This window comes from Ambystoma mexicanum, chromosome 1p (genome assembly GCF_040938575.1).
Source record: "Ambystoma mexicanum isolate Mex_15411 chromosome 1p, UKY_AmexF1_1, whole genome shotgun sequence".
Lineage (NCBI taxonomy): Eukaryota > Metazoa > Chordata > Amphibia > Caudata > Ambystomatidae > Ambystoma > Ambystoma mexicanum.
Window position 1 is genome coordinate 1,492,585,428 of NC_090921.1, and position 27,771 is coordinate 1,492,613,198.

The window sequence follows — 27,771 nt, forward strand, 5'->3', positions numbered from 1 at the left end:
CAGGAAGGAGGTCAGCCAGTCCAGGGCCCGCTCTGAGATACCTAGGGTATCATGGATTAGTTTCATGGGGATGGTGTGGTTGACCGTATCTAATGCAGAGGAGAGATCAAGTAGAATGACAACAGCTGGAGAGTTGGAATCAAGAGATGCGGGCAGTTCGTCACGGGTGTTCAGAAGAGCAGTTTCCGTGCCTCTTGATGCTCGGAATCCAGATTGGTGGTCGTGGAAGCAACCAACTAGTTCAGTGTGCTGGGTCACTTGGAGGAAGACCAGCTTCTCCAGGAGTTTCCCAAGGAAGGGGGTGATAGATATGGAGCAGTAGTTGGCTGGACACGTCGGTGTGCAAAAGGTTTTTTCAGGAGAGGGTGCTAAAGGAAGAGGTTAAGGGAGGAGGGGAAAAATCGAGTAGCAAAAGAGTGGTTGCAGAAATCAGCAAGTGCAGAGACAAGAGAGCCAATATTGTCCTTACTGGTTCTGCAGGAGATGGGAAAAACCTGTTTTGAGGAGACCTTCATGGGCCAGACAACTCTGGTGACCTCCTCAGGTGTGGTAGGAGAGAGAGGCAGAGGGAGAAATGGAAGCCATAAGAGGCAAGGGGATGGGTGAAGGGGAGAGGGATGCAAGGGTACTCAGGGTGTCCTGGGTTTTGGCAGTGAAGTGTGTGAGACTGCTGAGGGGTTGGCTAGTTTTCTGCAGATATTAAAGAGTTCAGCCGGGTTGTTGGATGCACTAGAGATGCGGGTATAGATGTGGGCTCTTTTCTTGGTGAGGACGGAGCGTCTGTATTGCCTTTGGAGCAGGCAAAAGGCCAGTTTGCCAGAGGGTGAGCCTGAGGTCTGCCACTTCGGTTCTGCAGGTCTGCACGTGCATGCCAGGGCTGCAAGTTCGGAGTTGTACCAAGTGTTACGCTTAGAGGCATGTTTCAGGTGGATCCTCATGACTGGGGTAAGAATGTCAAGGGTATTAGTAATGGCAAGATGGAGGTTGCTGACAGCAGAGGTAGAGGTAGAGTCTGAAGTGGGGAAAGAGGGGGCATGAAGGTAGCAACTGACACTCGTTTCATCGGACAGATGCTTGTGAACAAGGTTGGCATTGCTGAGGCAGGCGTGGTCCGAGGGCCAAGAGGATCCAGGTGCGTGAAGAGGAGAGAGTGGTCTGACCAGGAGAGAGGGGTGGTCAGTGGGGAGGAGAGTGAAAGATCTTTGTTTATGAACACATCCAGAGTGTGTCCAGCTGAGTGGGTAGGACCAGAAGGGAGAATGGAGAGGGAGAGTGAGGTGGAGAGGTCATGGAAGAGTGTGGAGGCTGTGATTGAGGAGACCAGGTGGATGTTAAAATCGGCCATGAGAAGGAGTTAGTAGTGACAGTGAGGAGAGAGGAGGAGAAATCAGCCCATTCAGAGAGGAACAAGGTGGAAGAGCTAGGTAGCATGTAGATGGTGGCAATGGTCAGTGAGGAGGTGGGAGAGATGACCAACTTGCAAACCAGACTCTCGAAGGTGGAGTAAGGTTGGGCGAGTGTGAAAGAAGAAGGGACCCTTTCAGGGAAGCTAAGAGCAACCCCGCCGCCTGCGCGGTAAGAGCAACGCTTGGAGATGATCTTATAGCCATCAGGGAGAAGGGAGTCAAAAGCAGTGATTGAGCTGGCCTTGAAGCACATCTCGGTAAGAGCAAGGATATCGAGGTCAAGGTCTTTAAGAAGGATGCAGATGTCGGAGGAGTGTTTGATGGCAGAACAAGCATTAAACATGGCAATATGCAGGTGATATCCACTTTTGAAGGTTTTCCGAGGAGGGGTACAGGGACATGGTACACCAGTCAGAGGGGTGGGGGGGCAGAGAGAGAGGAAGGAGTAGCAGGACTGGGGGGAGGAGTTAATGAGGGGTGGCAGGCGACAGTCAAAGAGGACAAGGTTGGGTTGAGGACCCTGAACCAAGATAGTGCCAGTGTGATAGACATTAATGATACACCTGGATGATGCCAAGCTAGCCAAGAGGACTTCCCATTTAGTGCCACCATTAATGGGTGAGGATGAAAGAGGAGGGAGAGTAGAGATGAGAAGAGGAGTCCATAGATCTGGAGAGGGGACAGAGAAAAGGATGTCAGTAAAGATGTGTCAGGAGGTTGAGCTGGCATAGGGGTCTACGATAGGTAGGCTAGGGTTGGTGGTCAGTATACCTTTTTAAAGCATTTTGTCTTCCAGACTTTGTGAGAGAGGGTGGATAGGTGATAGTATAGAAGTTAGAAAAGATAGGGGAGATGATGAGGGTCATAGTGGTGGAGGGAAGAGGCGCTGCACAGCACAGTATGAACACAAACTCACCAGGCAGCCTAGTAGCCAAGGGAAACAAGAAGCACTGGAATACCCATTACATCACACAAAACGTATGTAGGGCACCCAAATTCAATATTGATGCAAGGCACTCTAAACACACAGAAAATGAATTAGCAGTACAGCTGTAAAGTCACCTAAAATCGGTTTTGATGCTTCAAATTCTTAGAATCGATAAATGTGATACAGTGAGGAATTAGTCCGAGTAAGCAGGGCAAGAAAGAAAAAATGCTGTAGGCACACCTTGGTTCAGCAGTTGTTAGGTTTAGTGGGAGGCAGTTACAATGAATCAGTCATCACTCACTGGTATTTTGCAGGGCGATTTGTGTTGCAGGGGCCCAAGTTCATGTAATGAGGAGTGGACCACCTGGCCAGCCGCTCATGCTTTGTGGAGGAAAATGGAGGTGCCTTAAAAGCCCTCCCCAGCCCAGACAGGGGCCTTAGTGGTGGGCCTTCATCTGTGGGCCGGCTAAGTCTGCCGATTCCCCGATTGGCTGATCAAGTCCCAGGGCTGGCTAATTACAGGGAGGGTAAGGCTGGCTGGTGGGGGTGGGGCACAGATGGAAATTGTGTCAGACAAGATGGAGTGAGGCCATACGATGTGGTGCTGCAGCCCAACCAGGCCTTGCATGGTCACGGGCCCAAGATAAGACCAGGAAGCACAGACCGGTCAGCAAAGCCAGCTGGCCTTTTTCTTAAGGAGAGCTTGGGTCAATTTGTAGGTTTTTTGGAAAAAAGAACATTTGTCGAATTACTGCATAAATACATTATTAAAGGCCATCCCTCTGCTGCAGCAATGCTGTGGGATGCAGTGTGAAGGAGTGGTGAGGCCTCCAGGCCACACAGAATACAAGGATGCCTCCAGCACCTTCCCTTTGTACAAGCAAAGGTTGTTATGGCAGATGTGTTAGAACGTTATCTTCATCACCTGATATTGTCTAGGTATGTTGCATGTCTTCCTTGTTCTTTTTCTAGTGGAAATATATTACTGGTCCAGAGACAATGCTATGTTTCTTGGTTGCTTTTATTAAGTTTGGAGTTCGTCTTCAAAAATGTCTCAGATCATTATTCCTGACAAATATTGTTTATATCACCTTCAGAAACCTACTCAGATATGTTAGTTCTAGGTGACATTTGACAACCAACGGTATTGTTCTTTGTTACGGCTGGGTATTTTGAAGGTATGATCAAATTCCTTAATATTTATCTGTCTGAGTGACCTTTTCGCAAGAACGATGCACAAAGTGCAGCACATTGGTTGTCCTTTGTCTTTCTGTTGGAACATATGTGTTGGTACCAGATGGCAATGCTGTTGATAACAGATTGTTTTGTGTGGTTTTGATAGAAATTGCCCAGTGCAGGTATTCGTTCCAGTTGCTGTGCTTTTTTTTATACAGCCATTTTTAAGTGACCATTCCTTTCAACAGAGTCGCATCCACGAAGTGTATTCTGTTCTTGGTGAACTTGGTACATTAGTGGAAGCCATTTAGTGATTCATGGAATGAGACTTTTCACCTTTCCAAATCAGGAAGAGGTCACCAATATATTGCAGTTATGTTCGTGGTTTTTGAGATTGTTGTAAGAACTCCTGTTCAAGGTCTGCCATTAATAGGTTAGCATACTGAGGTGCCATTCATGTGTGCATTGCAATTCCTTTCTTTTGTAGGAAGTGTCATGCATTGAAGCAAAAGGTGAGGTTACTTCCAATGTGGCCAGCAGGGCATCCGGTGGTACACAGTCAAACCTCTTGAATCTTTCTAAGTAAGTGTCTTATATCCTGTACAAAGAGTTCAGCATCCATCTCCAGAGGATTTAGGATTTAGTCAATATATTCAGATATGGCTATATACACTCCAGAGATGACTGGTCAGCCCAGATTTCCTGGTCAGTGGATATTTAGGAGCAAATGATAAATACCTAGAGCTCCATTGTTTGGTATCAGATGTTCCTCAGTGCTGCTTGGCATGTATTTGATGATTTGTTCTAAAGTTATTTGCATTACATGTTGGGGTCATCAAAGTTACAGGTAATAATTAGCAGTTTTCCATGAAAAGCCACTGTGTTCTCGGCTTCCAGGTTTATTTTGGTCCTTTGTGTAAAACTGTCACAGTAGATCAACAATCCATGCCTACTTTTCCATTAACCAATGAAATTGGAATTGAGAATGCATTTTTTTTTAACTTTGAAAATAAACTGGAATGTAGGCATGTCTTGGCTAATTATTTCACGCTGCACCATTTGATAAGGTCTACAGGACTTTGAAAGCTAACGCTTTGCTCCAAGTCTACTAAATATTTCCAGTAAGTCCTCATAAAAGTGATCAAAACATGTTTTTTGGTAACAGTGGAATGCAAAAGTAGTTGATGGGGTCGTAGGTGGGACCATCATTTGATTTATGTACTTTTGGAATTTTGAGTGCCTAAAGGAAGGAACCTACTAGGTAACTTGCCTGAAAGCTGTTTGGAGATGATCAAGACTGTAGTTGAATACAACAGGATAGCTGTCCCTGAGATGACACTATTTATTTTAGGTAGTTTTCCAAAACACGAACAGATACAGAACCATCAACAATAGGAATATTGCGGTCAGAGAAAAGAAACACTCATGAAAACAGAAAATAACTTATGGAGGGTAAATGGCATAAGCAAGAAAGCAAGTACAATGATACATGGGATTCAGCAAGGAGGATCACAATATCAAGCTGAAAGCATATAGCATAGTTAGAAATCGGATGTCCATAATAATAATATGGATTGAACGTGCAGTTGTGCAGGGTCTAAGGAATACATCTACTGTTAATCTGGTTGTTCAACAATAAATTACCCATAACAACAAACAAAAAACAGGTAATAGACCAGCATAACCATCATATGAAATAATTGGTTAAGTCCCAGAATCTATTGGAATCATTAGGCTGACGAAGATTTTTAGAGATAATTCTTTCATTGGAGCATGTCTGCAAGGTCAAGTCCTTCCAGTCTCTGAACTTGCAGGAGTGTTTTATTAATTTTGTGACATTCACCTACTCCTGGGCCTGTGTGTCTAAGTTGACGTACACATACCACGTAGGAAGACCATGAACATGTCCTTCCCTCACATGATGATCACAAAGTTCCTTGCCCCTTCAATCAAGTAAGCAACATGATCAGCATGTTCAACGAACCCCAGGTTTAGACACCAGGGTGGAGAAATGTTGTGTTTGTTAGGCAGTAGTGTAATTTGGGCATGAGCAGACATTGTCATGGGGAGGATATCGCATTCGGCAAAATTTTGTAGCAGGTGAGGATGAGGTGCGGGCCACATGTTTATGTGGGGAAAGCTATTATGTGGATGGGAGAAAAAAGTGCAATTCCGCCCCTGAGGATTCCGCATTCTCCAGACATCCACATATTTTATATTCCTCATTAGCTACTTAAGAGTTCTTGTGGTATTATGAGAGTAATGCGATGTGGAGGAGTCAGAGTGCCCATAAAGTTTGGAGGACTAATGTCCTAGTCACCTGCCATGAGAGCAAAATGGCAGGCCGGTGGCACCATTGTTGTGAAAAGGCATGTGAAGAAATTGGGATTACTAGTTTTGGGGCCATACACATTTATCAGGGAAATTAGTAGGTGGGACAAAGAACCTAGGACAATGAGAAAATGCCCTTCAGGGTCGGGATATACATTGTGAAACATGAAGGGAGTTTGTTTGTGAATGAAGATGGATACTCCTTTGTTCGTATGGGCTGTGAAAGGCCTGTCCAATCCACCTTTGCAGAGTTTTAAAAATGTCTCTCTGCCCAGGTGGGTTTCCTGCAAGAAAAACATGTCAACTTTCTGATTCCTCAGGTAGTTACGAATCCTGTGCCTTTCAATTGGATTGTCCAGGACCTGCACATTAAGTGATATTAACATCAGCGTAACCAGGTCAGACTTACCAGACATGCGCTCCAAGTGTCTACCATTGCCTGGCAGTAGGGATAGGTGTGCCATTGCTCCAGCCATATATTGAAATGTGCTCCTGCATTTGCGCATGGCACAGCCACAACCTGAGACAGTCAGCCTGAATTGAGGCCAGGAGGATAGCTCAGTGGTAACGCTTTTTGGCTTGGAAGCAAGACAACGCAGAGCAACACAGGTTTGAATCACGGTCCTACGCTTAGAGACTGGTCTCTGGTATTATGCACGTTATCAAAGATTAATTATTTAGTACCATCTCTAGCAATATAACCAAATAACATTGAAACAAAGCACAAATTAGTAAAAGGTACAAAAATTACACCTTTTATAGATGAGGTGTAATAAGAAATAGAGACGCATTACAAGAGGGAGGTGGTGAGGATGGCCCTAGTCTTGAAAGCCTATAGTGAAGGCCAGAACACAGCCTTGGATTTAACTAAGGGAAACGTAGAATGTTATAGCTCCATCAGCTGGGGGCTCAGAGGATATAGGTTGGATCAGAACACAGAGCCTCTCTTCTGAGAAGCTCCTCGGATTACAGTACTTGAATCCCATGGCATGTGCTTGGGTCACAGTATCTGCAAATTACCTTTGTAATACAGACATGGACACTGTAAGGATAGCATGCCTACTGCATAATTGCTAGTATTTTTATTTATGGCATCCACGGCCAGACCCAAATTCTCATGCCAATTGAGAACACAGCAAGAGTTTTAGAGTCAGACTGAGCAGACTCTAACCCTGATTTTACGTTTCGTTCTGTGAAGAAGCTATATCCTGCACCCATACTTTGCAGACTGAAGTGGTGTCTTGACACAGTCTTTGTGATTTGCCAAATTCCTGAGGCTTACGCCACAATTGTCCCCCGCTGACCTGCTTCCAACAAGTTTCTTTTCGACTGAGTTGTACCAGGCCTTTCCTAGCTAGCACGCAAGTGTCTCCATCTTCGATACCGGTGAGTGAGGATGCTTTGTGCAAGAGAAGACCATCTTGCTTCAGGTAGGATAAGGTCATTTCTTCTACTCTGCTTATGCAGTTTTCATTGTCCGATGTGTGGTCCAACTTCACCTTCATGTGGCTGTTCAGCTCTTTTGCTATGTCCTGCACTGCCATACTGGTGTCCTTAACTCTGGTTCAGTGTCCTCATCTCTGCCAAAACAGTCTGCAGCTGTGTTTCCTGGTGCAAGACTCCCTGCCTCTTGATCTTCTGTGAGACTGCTGCAACGTATGCATTCATACTGGTCCTGCTGCTTGACTCAGAGTCTGAAGTGTACAGCTCCTTATTAAGAAGCACAGGGGGTAATTAGACCACCAGCAGACCACCCACGCAGCAACTGCAGACCCGCTGCAGAGTACACGGCGGCCTGCCTGACCGTGTCCCTCCCGCCTGCCTGACTCCTCCATGCCGGGCGCGACGCGGCACCACAGCGAGGCTGAGCCTCGTTCCGGGCACATCAAAGCCCCTTGCCTCCGCCGGTAGGCGGATACGCCGGCCTGCACGAAGGCCGTACAAAGGCCCTGTTTGCGCCTGTTAGCGCAATGGTAGCGCACAGGCGCTGCACCTTATCTCCCTCTCCGGCTCCACTGAGACTTACACGGTAAGGCCCTAGGGGCAATTACTGCAGGACTCATATCACTATACTGTACCTGACCCGCAACTCTTGTAATATTTCATCTGCCATTCAGAGTCAGTTGCTGTTGGCGCTATGTCTAAAACCAGCTCTCATTGATAACCTGAAATGCTTGTCCTACTGAATGCATTCCAGCCCCGCTAACTAACTACTGCTCTGCCCACTAATAATCACCATGTAATGACACTTGGACTATGCCTGTATATGTTGCACTGTCCATTACCTATTAGGCCCACATCTGACGCTAACATTAGGATAACTGTATAGCCGAACTCTGTTGCGCCTCATAACTTGAACTTGAGTCTGATCGCCCCCAATTGCTACTAGCCTTAGCACATAGGTATTGTCTAATTTTGTTTCTGATGACCCTTTTGCCTATGCACCCTGCTAGTGACCTATGCTTTTGTGCCTTGATTGCTAAAATTGAATCTAGGTGACCTTTTGCCCATGCACCCTGCTAGTGATCTATGCTTTTGTGCCTTGACTGCTAGTGACCTATGCTTTTGTGCCTTGATTGCTAAAATTGAATCTAAGTGACCCTTTGCCTATGCACCCTGCTAGTGACCTATGCCTTTGTGCCACGATTGAAAAAATCGAATTTAAGTGACCCATTAGACTAGACCTTACGCTACTGCATAACAACTACACTCTACTAGCCTTATCTTGCCCAATATCACAATGTATATCCATGCGCTTTACACAGTGTTACTGAGATCAATACTGCACATCTTGAACAGCCAATACCTAACCATGCTACCCAATTTACCAGCACTTGAGCCCGCATATAACCCATACACATCAACTGAAATGACCTCCACACCTTGCCCTGTTCTCATGAGGAACTTTAGATTACGTGCCAGGCTCTCAAGGCTCCATGACCCTCTATCTAAACTAGCCCACAATAAGGTGACTAGGACTCCATCCATACACCCTCTTCAACTGAACAGTAGACTCCACTGTGAGCCCATCCGTGACCAGAAAAGCACGCACGAATCTGCGCCACCACCCCTATACCCAGTAGATCTCGGGACTAAGGGTGCACTAATAAATGCCCGCTCCATGGTAGCCCATGCTTCAGACATTGCCGACCTGCTACACAACGAAGACTTGGACTTCTTAGCAGTCACGGAATCTTGGCTCCACCCGACGGCAGGCCCTGCAATTATGCTAGCGGTACCAGATGACTACACGCTATTAAGACTTGATCGTACCACCTCTAGAGGCGGAGGTCTTGCCATCATAGCCAAAACTAAATTCCCTATTACAATTGAATCACCCACTAATGTTACTTCCTGTGAATCTCTAACCGCCAAGTTAACACTATCTAATACCCAATCCATCTCCATTCACCTTATCTACCGACCGCCGGGCCCCTTAGGGTGTCTATGAGGTCTTCTTCAAATGACCCTATCAAACAATCTTAAAAATTCCTCACAACGCATCTTACTAGGAGACTTTAACCTAGGATTTAGCGACCCCGCAGACGCCAATGACCGTACAATCAATAACACCCTAGAGGAACTGGGCTTCACCCAGAAGATCACTGAGCCCACACATATCAAAGGGAGAACTCTGGACTGGCTAGCTGTGCACAACTGCCCAGTCCTAGTCTCTGCCATACTCCCGCAGCCTTGGACAGACCATTACTTGATCTCGTTCACCCTAGAGGCAACCCCAGCACAAGCTAACAGCATAGCTCCAGCTGTCCAATCCAGAAATAAAAAAAACATCACCCCCGAAAACCTGATCCCGCTAATCACACCAACCTTGAATGCCATCCCGGCTCATACAGATCCATTTACGATGGTGGATATCTATAATAAAATCATGCTCTCATCCCTTGATGCCATAGCGCCTTTAAAGCTAAAAAAAAGAGCAAGCTTCGGAAACACATCAACTCCTGGTTTTCGCCTCATCTTAAAGCCCTCAGGCAGGAAAAGCGACGCTGTGAAAAAATCTGGCGAGCTTACCCCTCAGAAAATAATAAAAAAAACTTGAGCAGTCTAGCTTCCCAATATAAAAAAGAAATTATATTGGCCAAACAAACGTCTTATAGTACGCGAATCTCACAAGCTAAATCTAACACTAGAGAGCTTTTCACAATACTTAAAGAGGTTGAATCCCCGATCCAAGTGCCCGACTCATGTATCAAAGATAAAAACTGGTGCACGGGCATACAAAATGCCCTAGCGAACAAAATCTCCTCCCTTAAGACTAAAATTAGCATTAAAAAAGAAACTCTGCTCTCCTCTACTAAGCCGAGTACCGCCTCCCATAAAAAGGCTCACCCGACTCAATCATCCCCCCCCCAGCGCACAACCCCACCTTTAACTTCCATAAAGTATCCACCAAAGAGGTAGAAAATACTATTCTCACCCTCAAACCTTCAAATTGCCACGGAGACCTATGCCCCGCTCAACTGATTAAGGATGCAGCCCATGATCTCGCACCATTTATTACCAAACTAATAAATGCGTCTTTCACATCAGGCACAGTACCTAATAACTTAAAACAGTCCTGGGTCCTCCCTCTGCTTAAAAAAACAAACTTAGACCCATCCACTCCAACTAACTACCGCCCCATCACCACAGTACCATTCCTTCTTAAAATCATCGACAAATCAGCATACCACCAGATCCAACATTACCTTGAGCACTTCCATCTCCTAGGTGTCCGACAATCGGGATTCAGGCCACAGCACGGAACCGAAACTGCACTTATAGATCTCAAGGCACAGATAGACGAGCTGAGAGACCAGGGCAAGACAGCACTATTGTTACTCCTCGATCTCTCTGCGGCCTTCGATCTGGTCGACCATGAGATCTTGTGCAACCACCTACAAAAAGCTGCCCACTTCTCTCAAGAAGCAACCAACTGGATCCAATCCTTCCTCAATAACCGCACGATGAGAGTCTTCTCATTGTCAGCAGCAGCCGACCCTACACCTATCACTTGCGGCGTGCCTCAAGGATCTTGCGTCTCCCCTACACTTTATAACATTTTCACGAAGCCCCTTTTCGATGATCTAGACGATCTGGGTTTCACCTACACTAATTACGCCGATGATAGCCAGATCCTCATACCGTTGTCGGGGGATTACGACAAGGATTTGGCCTTCGTTAATAAAGTGTACCTCATCATCCAGGCATGGATGGCCTCACACGGTCTATGCCTGAATGATGACAAGACGGAACTCCTTATTCTAGGATCTACACACTACCTCAACAAACTGGGCCACAAATACTCATCGTTCATAATTGACGACAACAAGATCAAAGTAGCTAAGGAGGTTAAAACCCTCGGTTTCTATCTAGACTCCACCCTCACCTTCAACAAACAAGTGAATGCAATGGCCTCCGCCACCTCCTACACTTGCAAACTCATTAGGGCAGCCAAACCCTTTCTCTCCCCCACCAACTGTACCACCCTGGCCAGGGCGCTGATCCTGTCAAAGTTGGACTACTGTAACGCTCTATATGTAGGTTGTAACAAATTTATCTCAAATAAAATCCAAATCCTCCAAAATAATGCCCTTAGAGCGGCCCTCAGTATCCCGAAGAAAGCCCATATCTCAGTTTCCAGAAGATCTGTCAACTGACTATCCACCAAGGACAAGATATTCCTTAAATCGGTATCTCTGATTCATAAATGCCTCCACCAAGCAGCCCCTCAATACCTCATCGCCAGATTTACTAGACCCACCCTCTCTCGCCCCTCGAGAACGGCCAATTCCAACCTTCTTCTGGTGCCCAGGTTCAAACGTACAAGGTCTGGAGGTAATAGCTTCCCAGTAAAAGCAGCGCAATTCTGGAACTCCCTTCCTCCTACCTGCAGGGAGGACCTACCCTACCACCAGTTCAGAGCCAGGACTGTCCACTGGCTCAAATCTCTCGACTCATAATGACTTCCGATGCCCAGATGCACCACTACCATGTGGCTCCTTACCTCATTGAATGTAAATTATGTATATAGTACAGCCTACAATGTTTATGTCCTACCCTTCCTATTTGGTGTGATACGTCCGGCACTGTAACCACAGCTGGACCTCACCCTACTGTATGTAACTAAGCTTTGCAACCCTCTTGCTGCCTTTGCGCCTGGCTACCCCTGGGTTTGGTGCGCATTATAAATAAATAAATACTAAATTACAAGGTGGCGGTAAGGGATACTGGGCACCGGTAAGTAGACCGATGCCCGGTAATGCCTTACCGCCCTATTCCAAGGTCCCTTGGCTGCGACCGTAAGGAACGTGTGGTCTGACCACACATCCCTTACGGATCCCGCTAAGGGACCAGGGCGCTAATAACAGGCTTGCAAGTCGCGAGCCCGTTATTAGCGCCCTCCCCATTCCCATTGAGCCCTTTGGGGGCTCAAATGGGAATGGGGAATGGCATGATCAATGTGGACTTACTGGTCCCGCCAGGGTCGGACTACACTGGTAAGTCCCCATTGAACTACACCGGTGCCGGACCCATTATTGGTGGCAGTCATGGCGCAAATAGCGCCATGACTACCACCAATCTCAAAATGAGGCCCACAGAGTCGTTTCTAGTGGTGTAACTTGAGGACCATCGCAGTTCTCAGTCCTGGGAAATTAGACAGTTCCACGTAGTACCCTTTATGTTAAAGCACTTCTAGTATCCGTTTACACATTTTCAAAGATATAAAAGAGGTTCTTGTTTATAAGCAGAGATGATGGTGCAATGTCAACACTGTTTTTGGCGTTAATGTTAGTGTTGATGTTATTGGCCAAGGAAGTATAATAGCCAGGGGATTGGGGCCAGGCCTGGGTCCTGCTGCTCCGATAGGCCTGTAGAGCAGTGGTTGGGATAGCCACAGCGGGAAAGAGATTTGGCAAGCCATCGCAGCACGTGCAAGCATGAAAATCAGTGCCACGTGCCTCCAAGGACCATCTGGACACTCTAGACCTTTGCCACCATCTCACAGCCCAATCCACCCACCTCCATATCCCCCACATCCAACCTCACCTAGGGTGGCCAACTGCCCCATATTTAGCAGGACTGTCCCTTTTTGGAGGACTCTGTCCCATGCTGGCCTCCCAGCTTCCTTTTTGTGACTGCAGATCAACCTGCCAAAGCTGTTACAGTCGCTCTGTTAAGACTCTGACACCAGACTTTATTACAATGCTAATGCTTTGTTTGTGGCGTTGTGATGGTCATGTTTACAAATAAAAATGTGACCACCACCGCCCAAGGACAAACCATGAGCATTGCAATTAAGCCAGGTGTTAAAGTATTAACAGCAATTCACCCAATTGTTTAAATAACAATTGGGGCGGGCCAAAGGTGAATGATGCAGTGGCGTTATCGCCGCCTTGTGGGCAAGTGTCCTGAAAAATGATTTCAGAAAGTTGGCCACCCTAGCCGCATCTCTGCTTCCATATCCACATCCGGAGCACCTCTGACTTAGCCCAGTGGCTCTGCTGTCCCGTAGTTCCAGTGCATGCTGATACCCCATAAGGAGAGTGTGCACGTCCATGGAGCACAGGTATGATGATGGTGCCAGGCGAGCCAACAGTCAGGGCCCTCCACAGGTAGCGGACCTTCATATCATGCAGCGGTGAGACTTTCGGGGGGCGAACCGCCATACAGCAATGAATACAGGTGCGAGCTTGGCCCATTGGGTTGTGGTGCTCTCTAGCCTTTTCGGTAAAACCACTTGGGCAGATCACCTTTTTCGGCAGTAAAAGTGGCCAAATTGAGCAGCTCTGAGGTGAGAGCTGACTCGGAGAGCGGCCATCTTGCTCAGATGCACTGACCGTGATCCATGACATGACACTTTTGACCAATTCTACTTGCTTTTAAGAGATAATAGGCAGGCGAAAATACTCCTGATTACTCTGTAGTTCAATCTGCTTTTGAGGTCCACCTACAACCAAGTTACTTTCTTGGCATAACTATGGCTGAGGCATTAGTAAAGCTAGTGAGGAGGTGCACTAAATACAAAATGGTCAGTGAAGCATTAATATTGTACAGTACGATGTTGTAAATGTGGAAATTAATTTGGCAGACAAGATACATTAAATTCACTGAATAAGATAGTGTACTTACAGTGAGCCTAGTCGAGGGGGTTCCCTTACGATTCTGTTCTGGAAAGGCAATCGAGTCATACACAATGCCCAGTAGGATGCGGTCTTCAAATGAAGGAACCAAGTGCCCAAAACCCTGGAAGGTAAACAAATAAAGGTAAACAAATATTGGGAAGGGAGTGGGTTAAAAACAAAGCTATAGAACAAATAATCGATTTACATCCTCTTCAAACTTGGAACCTGTGATCAGTATATTGAGTAAGGATCATAACCACATAGGGAAAATCCTCAAAGGAAATGTTGGACCAGACCACAAAATGTCTGATGGAAGGGGGCAAACATCCTAACTATAGTTCAAGTTCACAGTAATGGTATCTTCATTTATTTCATAAATAATGAAAAATGCCTTATGTGTGCGTGATCTCTAAATACCTTTCTAGATAAAGAAAACACTATCTGGTTTATTTTTTGGTCGAAAGTCCACTATACCTCAATTATAATGAAATGTAAAGTAGCACTATGCCGTTTTTACAAAACTGGGCCCATTAGTATTTTACTAACTTCTCAAATTCTCATTGGGATCAAATGAAAGAGCTTCCACAATACACATGTTGATGTTTAATATGAACTTTTAATACACGGCACACCATATATTGACTCAGTTCAATCCAAAAGTGGTCCTCACAAAACTGGTGATTCCAAATGTAGTTGGATTACAAGTCACGGGAGAGCTTACAAGATCACAAGATACTTATAAAAGGAATCAAGAAATTAATAGAGAGTTTTGAAAAAGGAACATAGGATACACAGACCTAAAACAGAGAGATGCATGATAAAGAGATATAATAAGCACACATAAATAATATAAGAACAGATACAAGAAGATACTGATGCATTGGTATCAACAATACAAACCGACTTGAGAACATATGGCTCTGAAGAAGCTCATACCTAAGGTCTAAACTGATGTCATAGGGAGATCGAAACACGAGCAGGACACAATTGAGTTGGTGTATTGGCAAGGCATAAAATGCTTTAGCTAAGTGTGTTATTCTGATAATAAATTAGCTACTTTTGAAATAGATAGAATAATTGCTTTCATTGTAATTTAGGCCTTAAATGTGTTGTTGGGAATGATTCAAAAGAAAATGAATATCCATGTATTTCTATAAATTAGAATTGTAACCTAAGGATAAATGTTATCCCCAGGAAGTGAAAAATAAAAGTGTTTTTGGAAAGTAAAGGTAAAAAACAAAATAATTAGTATATAGCCAATATAGTTGTATATATAATTAGTGCACTTGTCTAAAGAAATTATTAAATTAAGTGAAAAGTGCCAATTTTATTGTCCTTGCAAGACGTACAGAGTATGTTGGTTGAACATTAACCTCTTACCGACGCATTACACAGAGATCGTTGCTGTAGGCATTCAATCCACTAAGCCATCTAACTGTCTATGTGTTCCTTTTCATAGCTGAGACACTGAATCTGGCACTTTGCAATCCAAACCCAAAGGATAAGAAATACTAGCGAGAGAAAATTGGCGGGTGATAAACCTACTGAGCTTTCATTTCATCTATAATTTGAGCTACATCTGCCTTTCAACTCAATGTACTGTTAGGAATTAGCGTTTTATTTAACCAAACATTGTCCTACATTTGTGTCTCACGCAAGATATCTCAGCATATTTGCCAATCCTAGATTTTTAAGGTTGGGCAGATACTTTTTTCAGTGGGAGGGAGGCAGGCAATGTCTGAACCCTTGATTTTCCTGGTGGGTGCAGTCTTTCTCGTTAGGTGTGTTAACCTACGAGTTCCAACAGGCGACGGCAGTTGCTCAGACTCACTGCAGGATAGTCACGGAAGTCAGAAATCTTTATAAACTACTTCACAGCACACAAACATGGCTTTCAGAAGGAAGGACCCCACCAAACCCCTTTGTCAGTACTGTATTATCATAACACATATACCATAGATGCTATTATACTAGGAGCACCTGAGGTTTCAAGGTGTGACACTATCCTCCAACAGAGGATTCCACTTTGCATTTTAGTGCTTGCAGTTTGTATTTTACAATTGTTTTCTTAACGCAGAACGTTTATTTGGAGGTCAAGGGTAAACAAGTGTACTGTGTTTGCAAAGACATGGTATTTCGCCCACTTATTCTCTGCTGGTGTACTTTCTCATTAGGTGGGAGTGGACTTTAGGACTTCCTGAGTCTGGCTTTACCTCCCACTCCCTGGCTTCATCCTTTTTGTGATTAATATATAAAGATAACTAGGTAACTACCTTTAGCCCAGTACCATCGATGTGCTCCTTCTCAAAGGTTGGCAACAGATAGCCCTATACATTCTGGATCTTATCCTAGGATATTCTAGACCTAGAGCCTCTGGTCTAAGATGTAAAGCATCTCCCGTCCCAGGTTTTTAGTGTAGCAGAAATGTCCAAAGCGTCATAGCAGGATCTGGTAGCTCCGCCCAGAGGCTAGGAAATGAATATATTACTTCTGTAATCTTCCTTGTCAGTCCTAGACAACACTCATTACGAGTCTGCCAGTAACCCACTGGTGCTACCAACAGACACGCCTTACCATTACTGGCACCCGATTTCCCAGTGTTATCGGGATATTACGGGTCCTATGGACTACATGGGATGGGAACTACTGAATCACTGCCACCATTGGTAATGGTGCCAGTGAGTCTGTGATTACTCTGCCATTAGGGGCCTGCACTCCTGGCAGGTTCCCTGCCCCTACTGGCAAACTCGGAGTGAGTCAGTCTGGAAAAAATGCTGGAGCCGGTAGTACCAGTGTTTTCTCCGGAATTCTTTATGGACCAGTACATTCCTAATGAGGCCCCTAGGGTGCAAGTCACAAGACAGACCTCTGCTTGCAAGCAGGAGAAAACAAATATCCCATAACCCCTCCGCTTCACAGGGATGGCTATAAAATGGTGTCCTGCCTCTGGCCCCTCCTCTCCGTATTAAGATTTAGCATAAAGTGTTTAAAACTAATAACGAATGTGGAGGGCAGGTGGGGTGATGACGGACAAGCAAAACTAAGGATGCAGCATAATGTAGATTATTGGAAAGTAATCAGGGAATTAGCTTCTTGTTTCTGCCCAACATACTCCTCCAAGTCCTAGTTACACAGATGAAATAGTAAGCAAAGGGCTTTGAACTAAAATACAATGACACTTCAGTTCTAAAATGCAGAATAAATGTAAAATAATTGTAAATTTGAAGTCCAGTACCTTGAACATCCAGGAGAACTCCATAGCTTAAGGCCCTGCCGTATCAATTTGAAACTGCAGTGTAGCATAAACGTGAATGGAGGCCCAAGCGGCCATCCAAACATATCTCGGTCAAAGACTCAACCCTGAGATGTTTCCATGAGGCGCCATCCTCCAGTTGATCTGCCCTGTATCACAGCAAGTACTGGGGTATCGTTACTGTCATATACCAGGGCAATGGTTTGCCGATACATCTGTTAGGGTGGATGTAGTTAACTTCTTTCCAGAATTGCCTGAATCAAAGCCACTACCAATTAATCACACTGCAGTGCAGTGAAGATAAGAATGCACTGTCCTACTTACTTTCAGGAAAAACAAAAAAGTTCTTGAGAGGATACCACTGCCAAAATGAATGTCAAACCTATGAAAAGAGGTGGAAACCTTAGGGAGAAACAAAGGAGTAGAAGAAAGGCAAAGGTGCTGGGGAGAGAATTTCAGTTATGTAGAATTGCACACCAGGGCCCCAATTTCTTCCAATGTCCTTGCTAAGGTAATCATAAGAAGAAAGCACATTTTAAAGTTCACACGATTAATGAGAAGGCAGTTTTCCCTAATTTGGATCCTTCTCTAAGGAACGCTGAAATTGGGAGAGCATTATAAAGCAGTGAAGGACAACCCTTCTCCCCCAATTCCACCTTAAGCAAGGCACCCAACGTTTAATGTAGGATTTTAATGCAGAGGGATAAATAGAACCCTGAAATGCCATAGCCACCGAATTTGACATTCGTTCTCCATTAAGTCTCTATAGCTGGCAACCATTTGATAGTCGGACAGCTTGCAGAACTGGAAGTGGGCCCATCAGTAGGTGAATGGAGTCTTCCAGTTTCCACACCCCATCCCTAACAATTTATATTTAAGAGGATATGCTGCTGTGGACAACATATTGCATGGGGCTAGGGGATATTTTCATCTGTCCCAATGGTCAATTTGAGTGTTACAGCCTAGGGACTGTTATCACTAATGGTCACTGTAACCAATAAAACCCAAACATGTACAAGAGACTGACTGTTATGCAGGGTGCGCCCAACTTGGCACTTATCTTTACAATGGCACTTATATCCTCTTTGGCAGTTGCGATGCTCGAGGGACATGGGTAATGAACACTGAAAACTGCTTGCTCACTTTTTGTGAGCATCTGTTTCAAATATGGGTTCCACCATGCTGGGAACACCATCAAGGATTTGAGGGTCTCTGAAGAGATTCCACACATATGCAGTATTCAGCATCCGGTCTTGAAATCTGGCAACCAGCCGTAATGGGGCACATCCCCATTTTCCCCCATATACTGGATTCTTTTTCTCTGTTCCAGTGATAGCCCCCCCCCCCGCTGTTCTTGATCTGCTCTTCCCCTTTCGTGCATTCTGTTCCCTTGCTGCCTTGTTTTTCTGCTTGCATTTCCTTCCCCATTTTAACCACCTTGCCTGAACTCCTGCCTGTGAGGTGGCTTCTATTGTTACCATTTAATGAGCCTGCTCCGCTGCCAGTTCTATCACAGCACACCATCTACCTTGGTGCATGCACTGTCCTCATACCACATACATCATGGATGGTGTTCATTCTGTGATGTGGGGAGTCTGCAACATCAAATGCTTGTTTTGTAAATACCATCCTGGTTAAGGTGGGCTCCTCGCATTGCTTCACATCCCTGTTGAAACAATGAATACCATTGTGAACCAATGGTAGCCCACAAGAACCTGCAGTACAGCTATGCTGCAGTGTGACGCACACCTAAAAACCAACAGTAAAATAGCTTGATGGGACCCGCTTATAGAGAACAAAAGTGCAGTGATCCGGAGACTCTCAGAAGCATTTATTCAGCATTGGTTTGGTATAATTGAAGCATGAAATTCAAATATGAAGTGTCAGTGTACATTCTTGGTTCGGGAGGAAAGCAGCCGACTACAGTTCTTCAATTATGGTCCCAACAAGGCAGGCACAGGAAAGTATAAGAACTCCCAGTCTGCAAAGGTGGGTGTGGCAGTTAGAAGTTGGAACGAGAGGGGCGAGAGTGGGGAGAGAGAGGAGGGAGGGGGAGAGGACAGGAGAGGAGAGAGGTGGCAAATCAATGCGGCAAGGAGTTGCTAGAGCAAAGTGAGGAGGGCATGCAGGAGGAGGGAAATTGAAGGTAGTGAAGTAGAAAGTGGTGCAGCAGAGAGGTCAGGAGGAGTAAGTGCAGCAGAGAAGGTTGGAGATGAATGAGGAAGATGGGGAGGAGCAGACAGATAAAGGTGAAGGAGGTTGGTAAAGATCAGGTGGTGTTGGAGAAGAACAAGGAAGAAGAAAGGAGAAAATAAGAGAAAGAGCAGAGGAAGATGGAAAATACCAGACGATGTTGGAGCAGGAGGAGAGGGACTTAGGGGAGTGGAAAATTGTGGAGGAGGGGGAAAGCAGTGTAGGAGGGAAGGTGGAGAAGAGCAGTTAGGAGAGCAGGAAGGAGGTATAGGCAGGAAAAGAAGGTGTCACAACCAGGTGGTGAAAAAAACAAGCGGGCTGGTAAAGAGGGCACGAACATATCGAGGCATCAAGGAGGGAGCACGATAGCCTAATATGCGGGGAAAGAGCACGGGAGGTCAGGAAAAATAGTAAGTGCCCAAGACTTGTGGTACCCAGTTGGAAGGATTGTCATCATCCCAATACTGTTGGAGATACTGTGTTCGAGTCTGCCAAAGGCACCAGAGGGTCTGAGGGTTGCCACTCTGGGCCGGAGAAGTCTTGTCCAGCATTGCCAAAGCTGGATATTCAGTCCTAGATTGGTGGAACCTGCTACCAAGGATAGCAACACCCTCACAATTGCAATAATCTAACTCAAGAAAGAAACACTGGGGGACTTAAACCCCCACAGACTGAGTGACTATCTGACTGCTGGCCCTTGGACCCAAAGAGGAAAGACTGATTGAGTAGACTATGTTCCTCAAGGAAGTTTGAATTGCTCATCATTGTTTTCTTGGAGTTCAGTATAGCCTTGTTTACAGCATATCTTAAACCCATGGTGAGTTTACTTTGTAAAATAAACTTTTCTAAACATTTATTTTTGGCTTTGTTGATTCTCTCAACACTGACATATGGTATGTGAAGTGGGATTAGCAGCCCCCCCATGGGTTCACCAATACCCAATCCATCCAACCCTATAACCAGTCAGAACCACACCCAAAGTCAGACTCTGTCAGCGAGGCACACAGCGGGTGGCTGTGTATGACTTGTATATTTGTGTTAATTGGACTCTTTTGCATACAGGGCTTATGACTGGTGTCCTTGGGGGAACCTATGGCCGCTTGCTCTGGAATCTGGACTGCCTGTCCATTATGAGACTGATATGGGTGCAGGGGTCATCAACCGAGATTACTGGGGAGAAGCATAAGTTTGATTAACAATCAGGCATCAGCCAATAAAAATAGGGATCTCTATATCACCGCTGAAGTGCAAGAGATGAAAGGACAGAGGAAGACGACAAAAGGAGAGAGAAATGATTTAGTCCTACCATAACAGAATTTTTCCCCAATGATGAGGGTAAGGTGGGGGAAGGAATAGGATCTACCTTGCCACAGGGTGATGTAGCGTCTGAACAATCTACTAATTTTGCATCGCTCATAGGAATGATTTGCACACGGGAGGAAACCCCCCACAAAATAATAACTGCACTTCATTGAGAGAAGGGGCTTATCATAGAGGGCCGAGAATAATGCCAAGCGGTGTCATCAAGATGGAGTCATCAGGTGGCAGATATTTGCTTCAACACTCCTTAAACTATCCATAAGTAGGACCATCCCAGCTCACTGCTGGACATTTAAGCATTGCAAAAATCTAAGAAAATGTTTTAGTTGTTTATTTTCGGGCCAGGAATTTATGAGCAGACTAAACACTGTTGCTACAACTGCCCATATGCCAGAACACGGCCAGCATAGATGTGGGATGGGATATTACCCCTTACAGCACCTTCCCATTATTTTTGACCCATTTGCTCCACTAGGGATGGAGATCATAGAACCTATGGTAAGGTAAAATAACTCCTCAAGGGCTGTTTTGTTTTGCCCCTAATAATCTTCATAGATTTCACCAAAGAGATAATTGTCCCCCTTGTTGTGGCCTTCAAAGTGTCCAACTGAATTCCAGGTCAGTGTCTCTCAATGAATGAATTCAAATCTAGCTTGTGTTTGATTGAGCCCTGTAACTTCTCCCTGCAACACAACTCTCTTAGAAGTCCCACAGCATATGCCAAATACAGTGCTAGCTCCACAATTCTGTTATCTGTGTGTCTAGTCTGCAGTATCTCTATCCTGACTACTTTTATATGCAATAGGAAAATGTGATCAATTCTTGAAAAAATGTGATGCACATGGGAGAAATGTGTGCAGCCTTTTGTTTGAAGGTGTGTGTCTCCAGTTTCCAAATTGCAAAACTCTAGCTTGTCCTTAAGCCCTTTTGAAGCTTCCCCGTCCCCAAATGTTTTGAATTGTGTTCATCTACCAATTGCTTTAATTATTCCAGTATGCCTGTCCATGTCACCAGCTATTACAAGAATACCCTCTCCAAACTCCACCATTGCAATTTACATTGACATTAGCGGCATGGACAGAAGTGGCCGCAGCTACATGAAGTGACTCACAGTGATCACTTCTGGCATAAATAGATTGTGGTTGCAGCTTTAGGAAAGTGACTTGCAATGTAATACGGGCATCATAAAAATGCTGCAAAATCCTTCTGTGTACTGTTGGTGTCAATGAGTAACCTGAAATGTTTCATGTGTTACCCTAGAGATCTAATTATAAATTGTATGGCTTGTTACTCCATTTTTCGTTAAATTTGTGCTGCAAAATGCACCAACTGAACACATTTTTTTGAAAATGTTCTCGAGGGTGATGGACACTGGCATAAGTTAGGATTCCATTGCTACGCTTGGTATTTCATGTCTCTGCACTGAAAGTATTCACCTGCCACACACGGACATTACATTGTTTACAATGCCAGTGCCTCAACACCACCCCAGCACCACAAACTGCCTCCACCACTGGTGCTGCCACAAGGATTACTCCCTTAACTGTAAAGGTGTGTGGTTTAACTACAATAATCTCTCAAGGGAGTTGATGATCCTGTCATTGTAGGCCTGTTCTGTGGGCTCTCAATTGTAATCTTCCTTCTTGAATCTTCTCCCAAGATTTGTAACAATATGCAGACACATTCTATGATATTATCAAGCTCTGATACCTCTTTCTGGAGGGGAATTTGTAGTTTCTCATGCCGCTCCCTGTTCTCTAGTACTTATTTGAGTTGTAGATGTAGATTTGCGTCTCAGAGATCTTTTGTTTTGTAAGCTATCCAGGGGACTTTGCTTTCCAGCATCATCATTGAGTTGGATCAACACCCTTGTTTTTCTCTGGGACTACAAATAGCAGAAGTAGAGCCAATTTACTTTCTGTGACCACCTCTATTGCGTAGAGCAGAAAGGACCTCTAATCCTCTGAAGTACCAGTATAGGGTGTGACGGATCCAGGGAAGTCGCCCCGTCTCCCCAAGGGGGAGCCACACCCTTTGGGACTAGGGAGGTTAGCTTGCTAGGCTTACCACCCCTGGGGGACAGGGCAAGTGGGATGGCATGGGGGGAGATCCCCACCCTCTTAGAGGACAGGGAATCCCTTACCAGGGATATATGTTATCCTCTCTTTTCCTAAGAACTACTAGTTTGGTTGCTTATATGGGAGTTGAATTGTACACTAACTTGCAACACCCTACATGAATGGCTGATATGGTTTTTAACCCTTTTCAGTCACTGTCCTCATATCAGAGGCGAGAGCGCGATATGGACCGCCTCCCTTGCTGTATGGAAGATAAGGAACCAATTAGCATTTCTACAGCTGAGGAAGGTAGCCCGCATAGGATAAGGGACCTCCTCCTGGGAGGTGTGCCAGGAAGGAGTGAGCCCTCCCCCGGCATGGCTGATCCAGCTGTGGCCGTGCCCGTGGAACGCTGTGTGTCCCTGCCAAGACACGAACCAGAGAGGCCCTACCCAGTAGACGATCAAGACATGACAAGGAACCAACACCGGCAGAAGAGGAGTGGGATGTGAGCACCAACTGCAAGAAACGCTGAACACTGAGGTGGAACCGGAATGGAGAAGCCACGTTAAACTACCTGAAAGCCTGCCAAGAGGAGCATGTCAGGAAGACAGAAGGTATGCGGTCGCTCCAGGGAACCAGGGGGAGGGTAGAGGAGTGAGACGAGAGCCAAGTGGAGTAACCAAGACCAAATCCATCAGCGGGGTAAAAGAGACCAGACCCCAAGGTGTGTTAACAGAAATGTACCCTAAATCAGGGCAATAGAAACCAGACACCAAGGTAGGGTGACGGAAACCAAGCCCCAAGGTGGGGTATAAAACCAGAGACCCAAATGAGAATACCTGGTGTGGTCCTATGAATCAGGGGGACCCCAAGCGTGAAGTAAAACCAGAGTCCAGAGAGAAAAAGTCCATGGTAACACAGGGGGTAAAGAGACACACCACGATGAAGTAAAGGTGAAGAGACTTTGGCATCTTTATTTTTGCACTGTGCAACGAGGACCGGAAGCATTTTTTTCTGATAAAGACACAGAACAGTGCAGTCAGAAACCAGCCACCATTTATTTTGTTTGGGCAAAGACCCCTATTTTACATGTTCTTAAAGTTAGATGTCTGACTACAACAGGTTTCTAGGTTTAGGTTTTGGTAATAAAGAACCACTTAATGCAAAAGACCCTCTTGTGCATCTCCTGAGTATGACTTGCCACAAGGGTTTCTTAAAGTGTAAAGAGGATGATAGTGGGATCAGTGGCATGTAAAAAAGTGATGATTTGATGGGGGAAAGAATTCATTGTTCTATCAACCCACCGATTTAAATGAGAATAAACTAACTGGATCAATGCACTTTGCTTATAAAAAAAAGGAGGGATCATCCCCTTCTAGAAGTCAAACAGACATCATGGACGTTCTTTCGACAGCAGAATTTGCCGGCTTAAACTTACAATGGAACCTTCAATTCTTTGAGCTGTTGGTCTTGGTTTTGGACTTTGCCTTCTCTTGGCCCTTAAATGCTTTGGAAGCCTGGGAAGGATTTTACAGAGTTTTGACTTTTCTGCCTGTAACCCCATTTTGCATTTCTGTAAAGCCATGTGCAAATTAGGTCAAAAGGTGTCTTGTCAACAAACAGATGGTCAAGAACGTGATCCTGAATGCTCAGGTGCAAAGATACCCCTGAATGCCTTTTTGTTTCTAAAGCAGAGTTTAAAACTTAAGGGATATCTGTTGTGTCCTTGTGTATTTGTAATTACTACTAGGTTGCTTTGTTTCCCTCTGAAAGCCAGAAGACAAATTCCTCGGAATATAGCAGAACATAAACGTAGCAGCATTTAGTTGACGAATGGATAGAGTTTTACATTGGTATACTTTTTTATTGTAGTTTCTCAAACCTTCACCTATTTACAAAGAATGGCTGATAGCTGGACCTTTCCCTTTAATAAGTACAGCTGTAACCACAGTTCACTGCACTGTTAAATGACCGGACAATATAAAGGCCTATCTTTAGGGGCACTAAATTTAAGGTAGGTGCCAAAGTGCCCTGTCTGACTCTTAGGGTTAGGATAATCGCTGAGGGGTGGATATCGGCCCCACTATGTCATGCTGGACTCAGGGGCAGTGTAGGGCGGATATTCAGATCTACCACACCATTCCCTTTCCACGTGGTAGGGTCTTATCATTAGGAAACTGTCCCTTTAGCAGAGGATATTTCCTCGAGGTCAACAATTATTCTGTGTTCCTGCACCTTAGCTCAGGAGCCCAAAATTTGCCCAGAATACAGGGATGGACAAGTCCAATTAGCCTAGCTGATTCACAGAAAGCAGGTAGAATCACACTTGTCATTATGCGGTGCTGAGAACAAACTGAAGCACCACGAATTTACACAAGTTGAAGTTCACATACATACCAACTTCTGTGGACAGACAGAGCAAAGAGGAAGAATATGGGAATACTTGCAGCTGCTGCAGTGGTCTGCCTGCATCCACTATGAAACCAAGATGGCATCCAATCCATCACCAGGCGAGACTGGGCCAGAGAAGCGACCCAAACACTGCACGCTCTACCCACTATCCAATCTCTCAGAAGCATACCAAAACACATCCACATGAGCAAAGGGGGGGAGGTTGGCCCCGGGGGCCCAGCCAAAGCCCTATCTGGAGGGCTGGACTGATCAGAAGGATAAGGAGATTGGAGAATGCAGTCAGTGGTGCAGAGAAGAAGCGTTTTGAGGAACGGAGGAGGCTGGGCTTGCTTGTTTGACAGAGGGTGGCAAGAAGGTCAGGAAGACATTGGGAGTCAGATAGAAAAGGTTTGGAGCGCAGGGAATGCGAGGACTTGGAGAGTAGGAGGAGGTTGGGAACAACAGAGGCAGGTAAGAGAAGAGGAGGATAAACAACAGGAGGAGGTGCTGAAATATAAGGGAGAAAACAAAACAGGATCAAGTGGTGATACAGCAAAAGGAGGTGGGGAGAGAACAAAAAGAGGAAACAACAGAAGTAGGTGGCCATACAGCAAGAGAAGGTGGAGAAAAAACTTGAGGAGAAAGAAGAAGAGGAGGATACCAAGTTTGTAACTGATTTCACCAGGTTTTCAAGGAATAAATCAAACATTTCCTGATGTGAACATTGTCTGACAACACTGTTTTAAGTAGCCTAGGTGTCACCCTCTCAACACCATATAGACAGGAGTTTGATTCATTTTCTGAAAAGGCGATGAAACTATATCCATCACCTCAGGAGCCTGTGTATACGGATTAAGCATTGTGTGACTATGCGTATGGGCCAGGTTGAGAGTATTTTAGAGCTTAGAATAAGGATTTTGGGTAGAACACTATTATTGCACTGAGGTTGCTACCAATACTTTTGAAGTCTTTTTATACGTCATCGAGCTGGGCTTGGATGATTAACCTGCATTAAGGCTTCAAGTAGCATTAAGTACTACCAGTACCAATGATTTGGTACAGCAGCCTTGAGAGGGGGATTAACTCGACTCCAGACCGGGGCAGGACACACTGCTTCAGAGGATTTGTTACTGAAAGGCCTCTGATTAGTTGCAGGACACCCTGTCCCTCCACTGCCTGTTGCCAAAGCTAAGGCATCCTGCTATGGTACCTCTCTGATATTATCAGGCTTCAAAGGGCCATAAAGGTAATGTGATCAGGCATGCATTTGCAACCTCACCTTGGCTGGAAGCACAGAATAAACACCCCAGGAGGACAGAACAAGTGAAATCTGTAAAGTATGCTGCACAAATGGTGAGACCCACAACATAACGGGGGCCTGTTGGGACTCACCACCAGTACAAGTAATCGCTTGGCAGGAGCGCTGAACCGTGAAACCCAGACGTCGCCGAAGAATTCTTCCCACAATTGTAACTCTCTGCTGTGTGAATGTGACAGAGAGAAAGATCCAATAGTTTGAAGAGGAGACAAAAACCCACGACACGCCAACTAGAGAAACGAGAATAAAACAAATCAAAACCCAGGATATAGAACAAGAACCACATCCCAATCTCTGGTAAGTGCACAAACCTGAATAGTCAGCAGGAAGACACAGAGAGTGGGTATGGATGACAGGTTTCCTCAGTATGTTCAAGGTAATCCACCTGATTAAACAAATACAAGAATTACCTCTACTATATGCAGACAGAGCAAAATCTAAGTACTAAATACTGATAACATTAACCATGGTTTTACCAATAAGGTGGAAAAGTCGCAGTCTGTAATGAAAGTTCCAGCAGTTCCAAGTCCTGACCCGCCGGCACGAGGACGCCTATGACAAAAATCTCTAGTCTCTTTGTAACAGTTCCAAGGAGTAGAGGATATGCAGAGGATTCGTCAGCTTATGGAGAAGCAGTCCTGCGTGTGCAGATGGATGGCAACGGGTAAATCACAGCAGAATATCAACTCCTTTGGTGTACTGGAAGTGCTGTGAAAGTAGCAGTAGGAATTGCAGCGTTAGACAAAATCAGTCTGGTTAGCAGAAATAGGTTGGCAGCTTGCGGGAAAACAATATCACAGCGTGGGACAAAGGCAGTCCAGAAAGCAGAAATGAGTCGGTTCACATGCAGGCTGTGGAAAGTACTTGAAACGTAAGACAAAGGCAATCCGTACGGCAGAAATAAGGGTCAGTGTTTTGGCGGTCAGCAATGGGAATTGTAACGTTATGAAAGGCAGTCCTTCGCACAGAAATGGGTCAGGAGGGTTGCGGTCCAATTCTACGTGTAATGTACACGAAGCAAACAAAGTTACCAGAACAGAAGGGGCAAGACAAGGAAATCCAGGAGCGTAGCAGAAGTCAAAGACACAAGCGTACAAGGAAACAAATGCAAGTACGCAAAGTCCGTAACACTTCAATCAGAAGCACCGGCCGCGGGCCTGGGGGCCGGCTTTATTCTTCTACTGTCACGTCTGTTGGCATCACGTGATGGTCTTCTGGTGGCACTACGATGTGTAGTGAGATTCCCTCGTCGCCACAGCATCATGTAAT

The 27,771-nt window shown here is 45.2% G+C and overlaps 1 protein-coding gene across 4 annotated transcripts in view; it reads right to left on the reverse strand.

Moving 5' to 3' along the window:
- The window catches only part of PPOX (protoporphyrinogen oxidase), an 867,939-nt gene that overhangs the window by 72,525 nt on the left and 767,643 nt on the right, over positions 1-27,771 (reverse strand). For all 4 annotated transcript variants that reach the window (XM_069607175.1, XM_069607174.1, XM_069607177.1 and 1 more), the window contains exon 10: positions 13,975-14,088. In XM_069607175.1, coding sequence (XP_069463276.1) covers positions 13,975-14,088 — 114 coding nt within the window. The remainder of the gene's footprint in view (positions 1-13,974; positions 14,089-27,771) is intronic.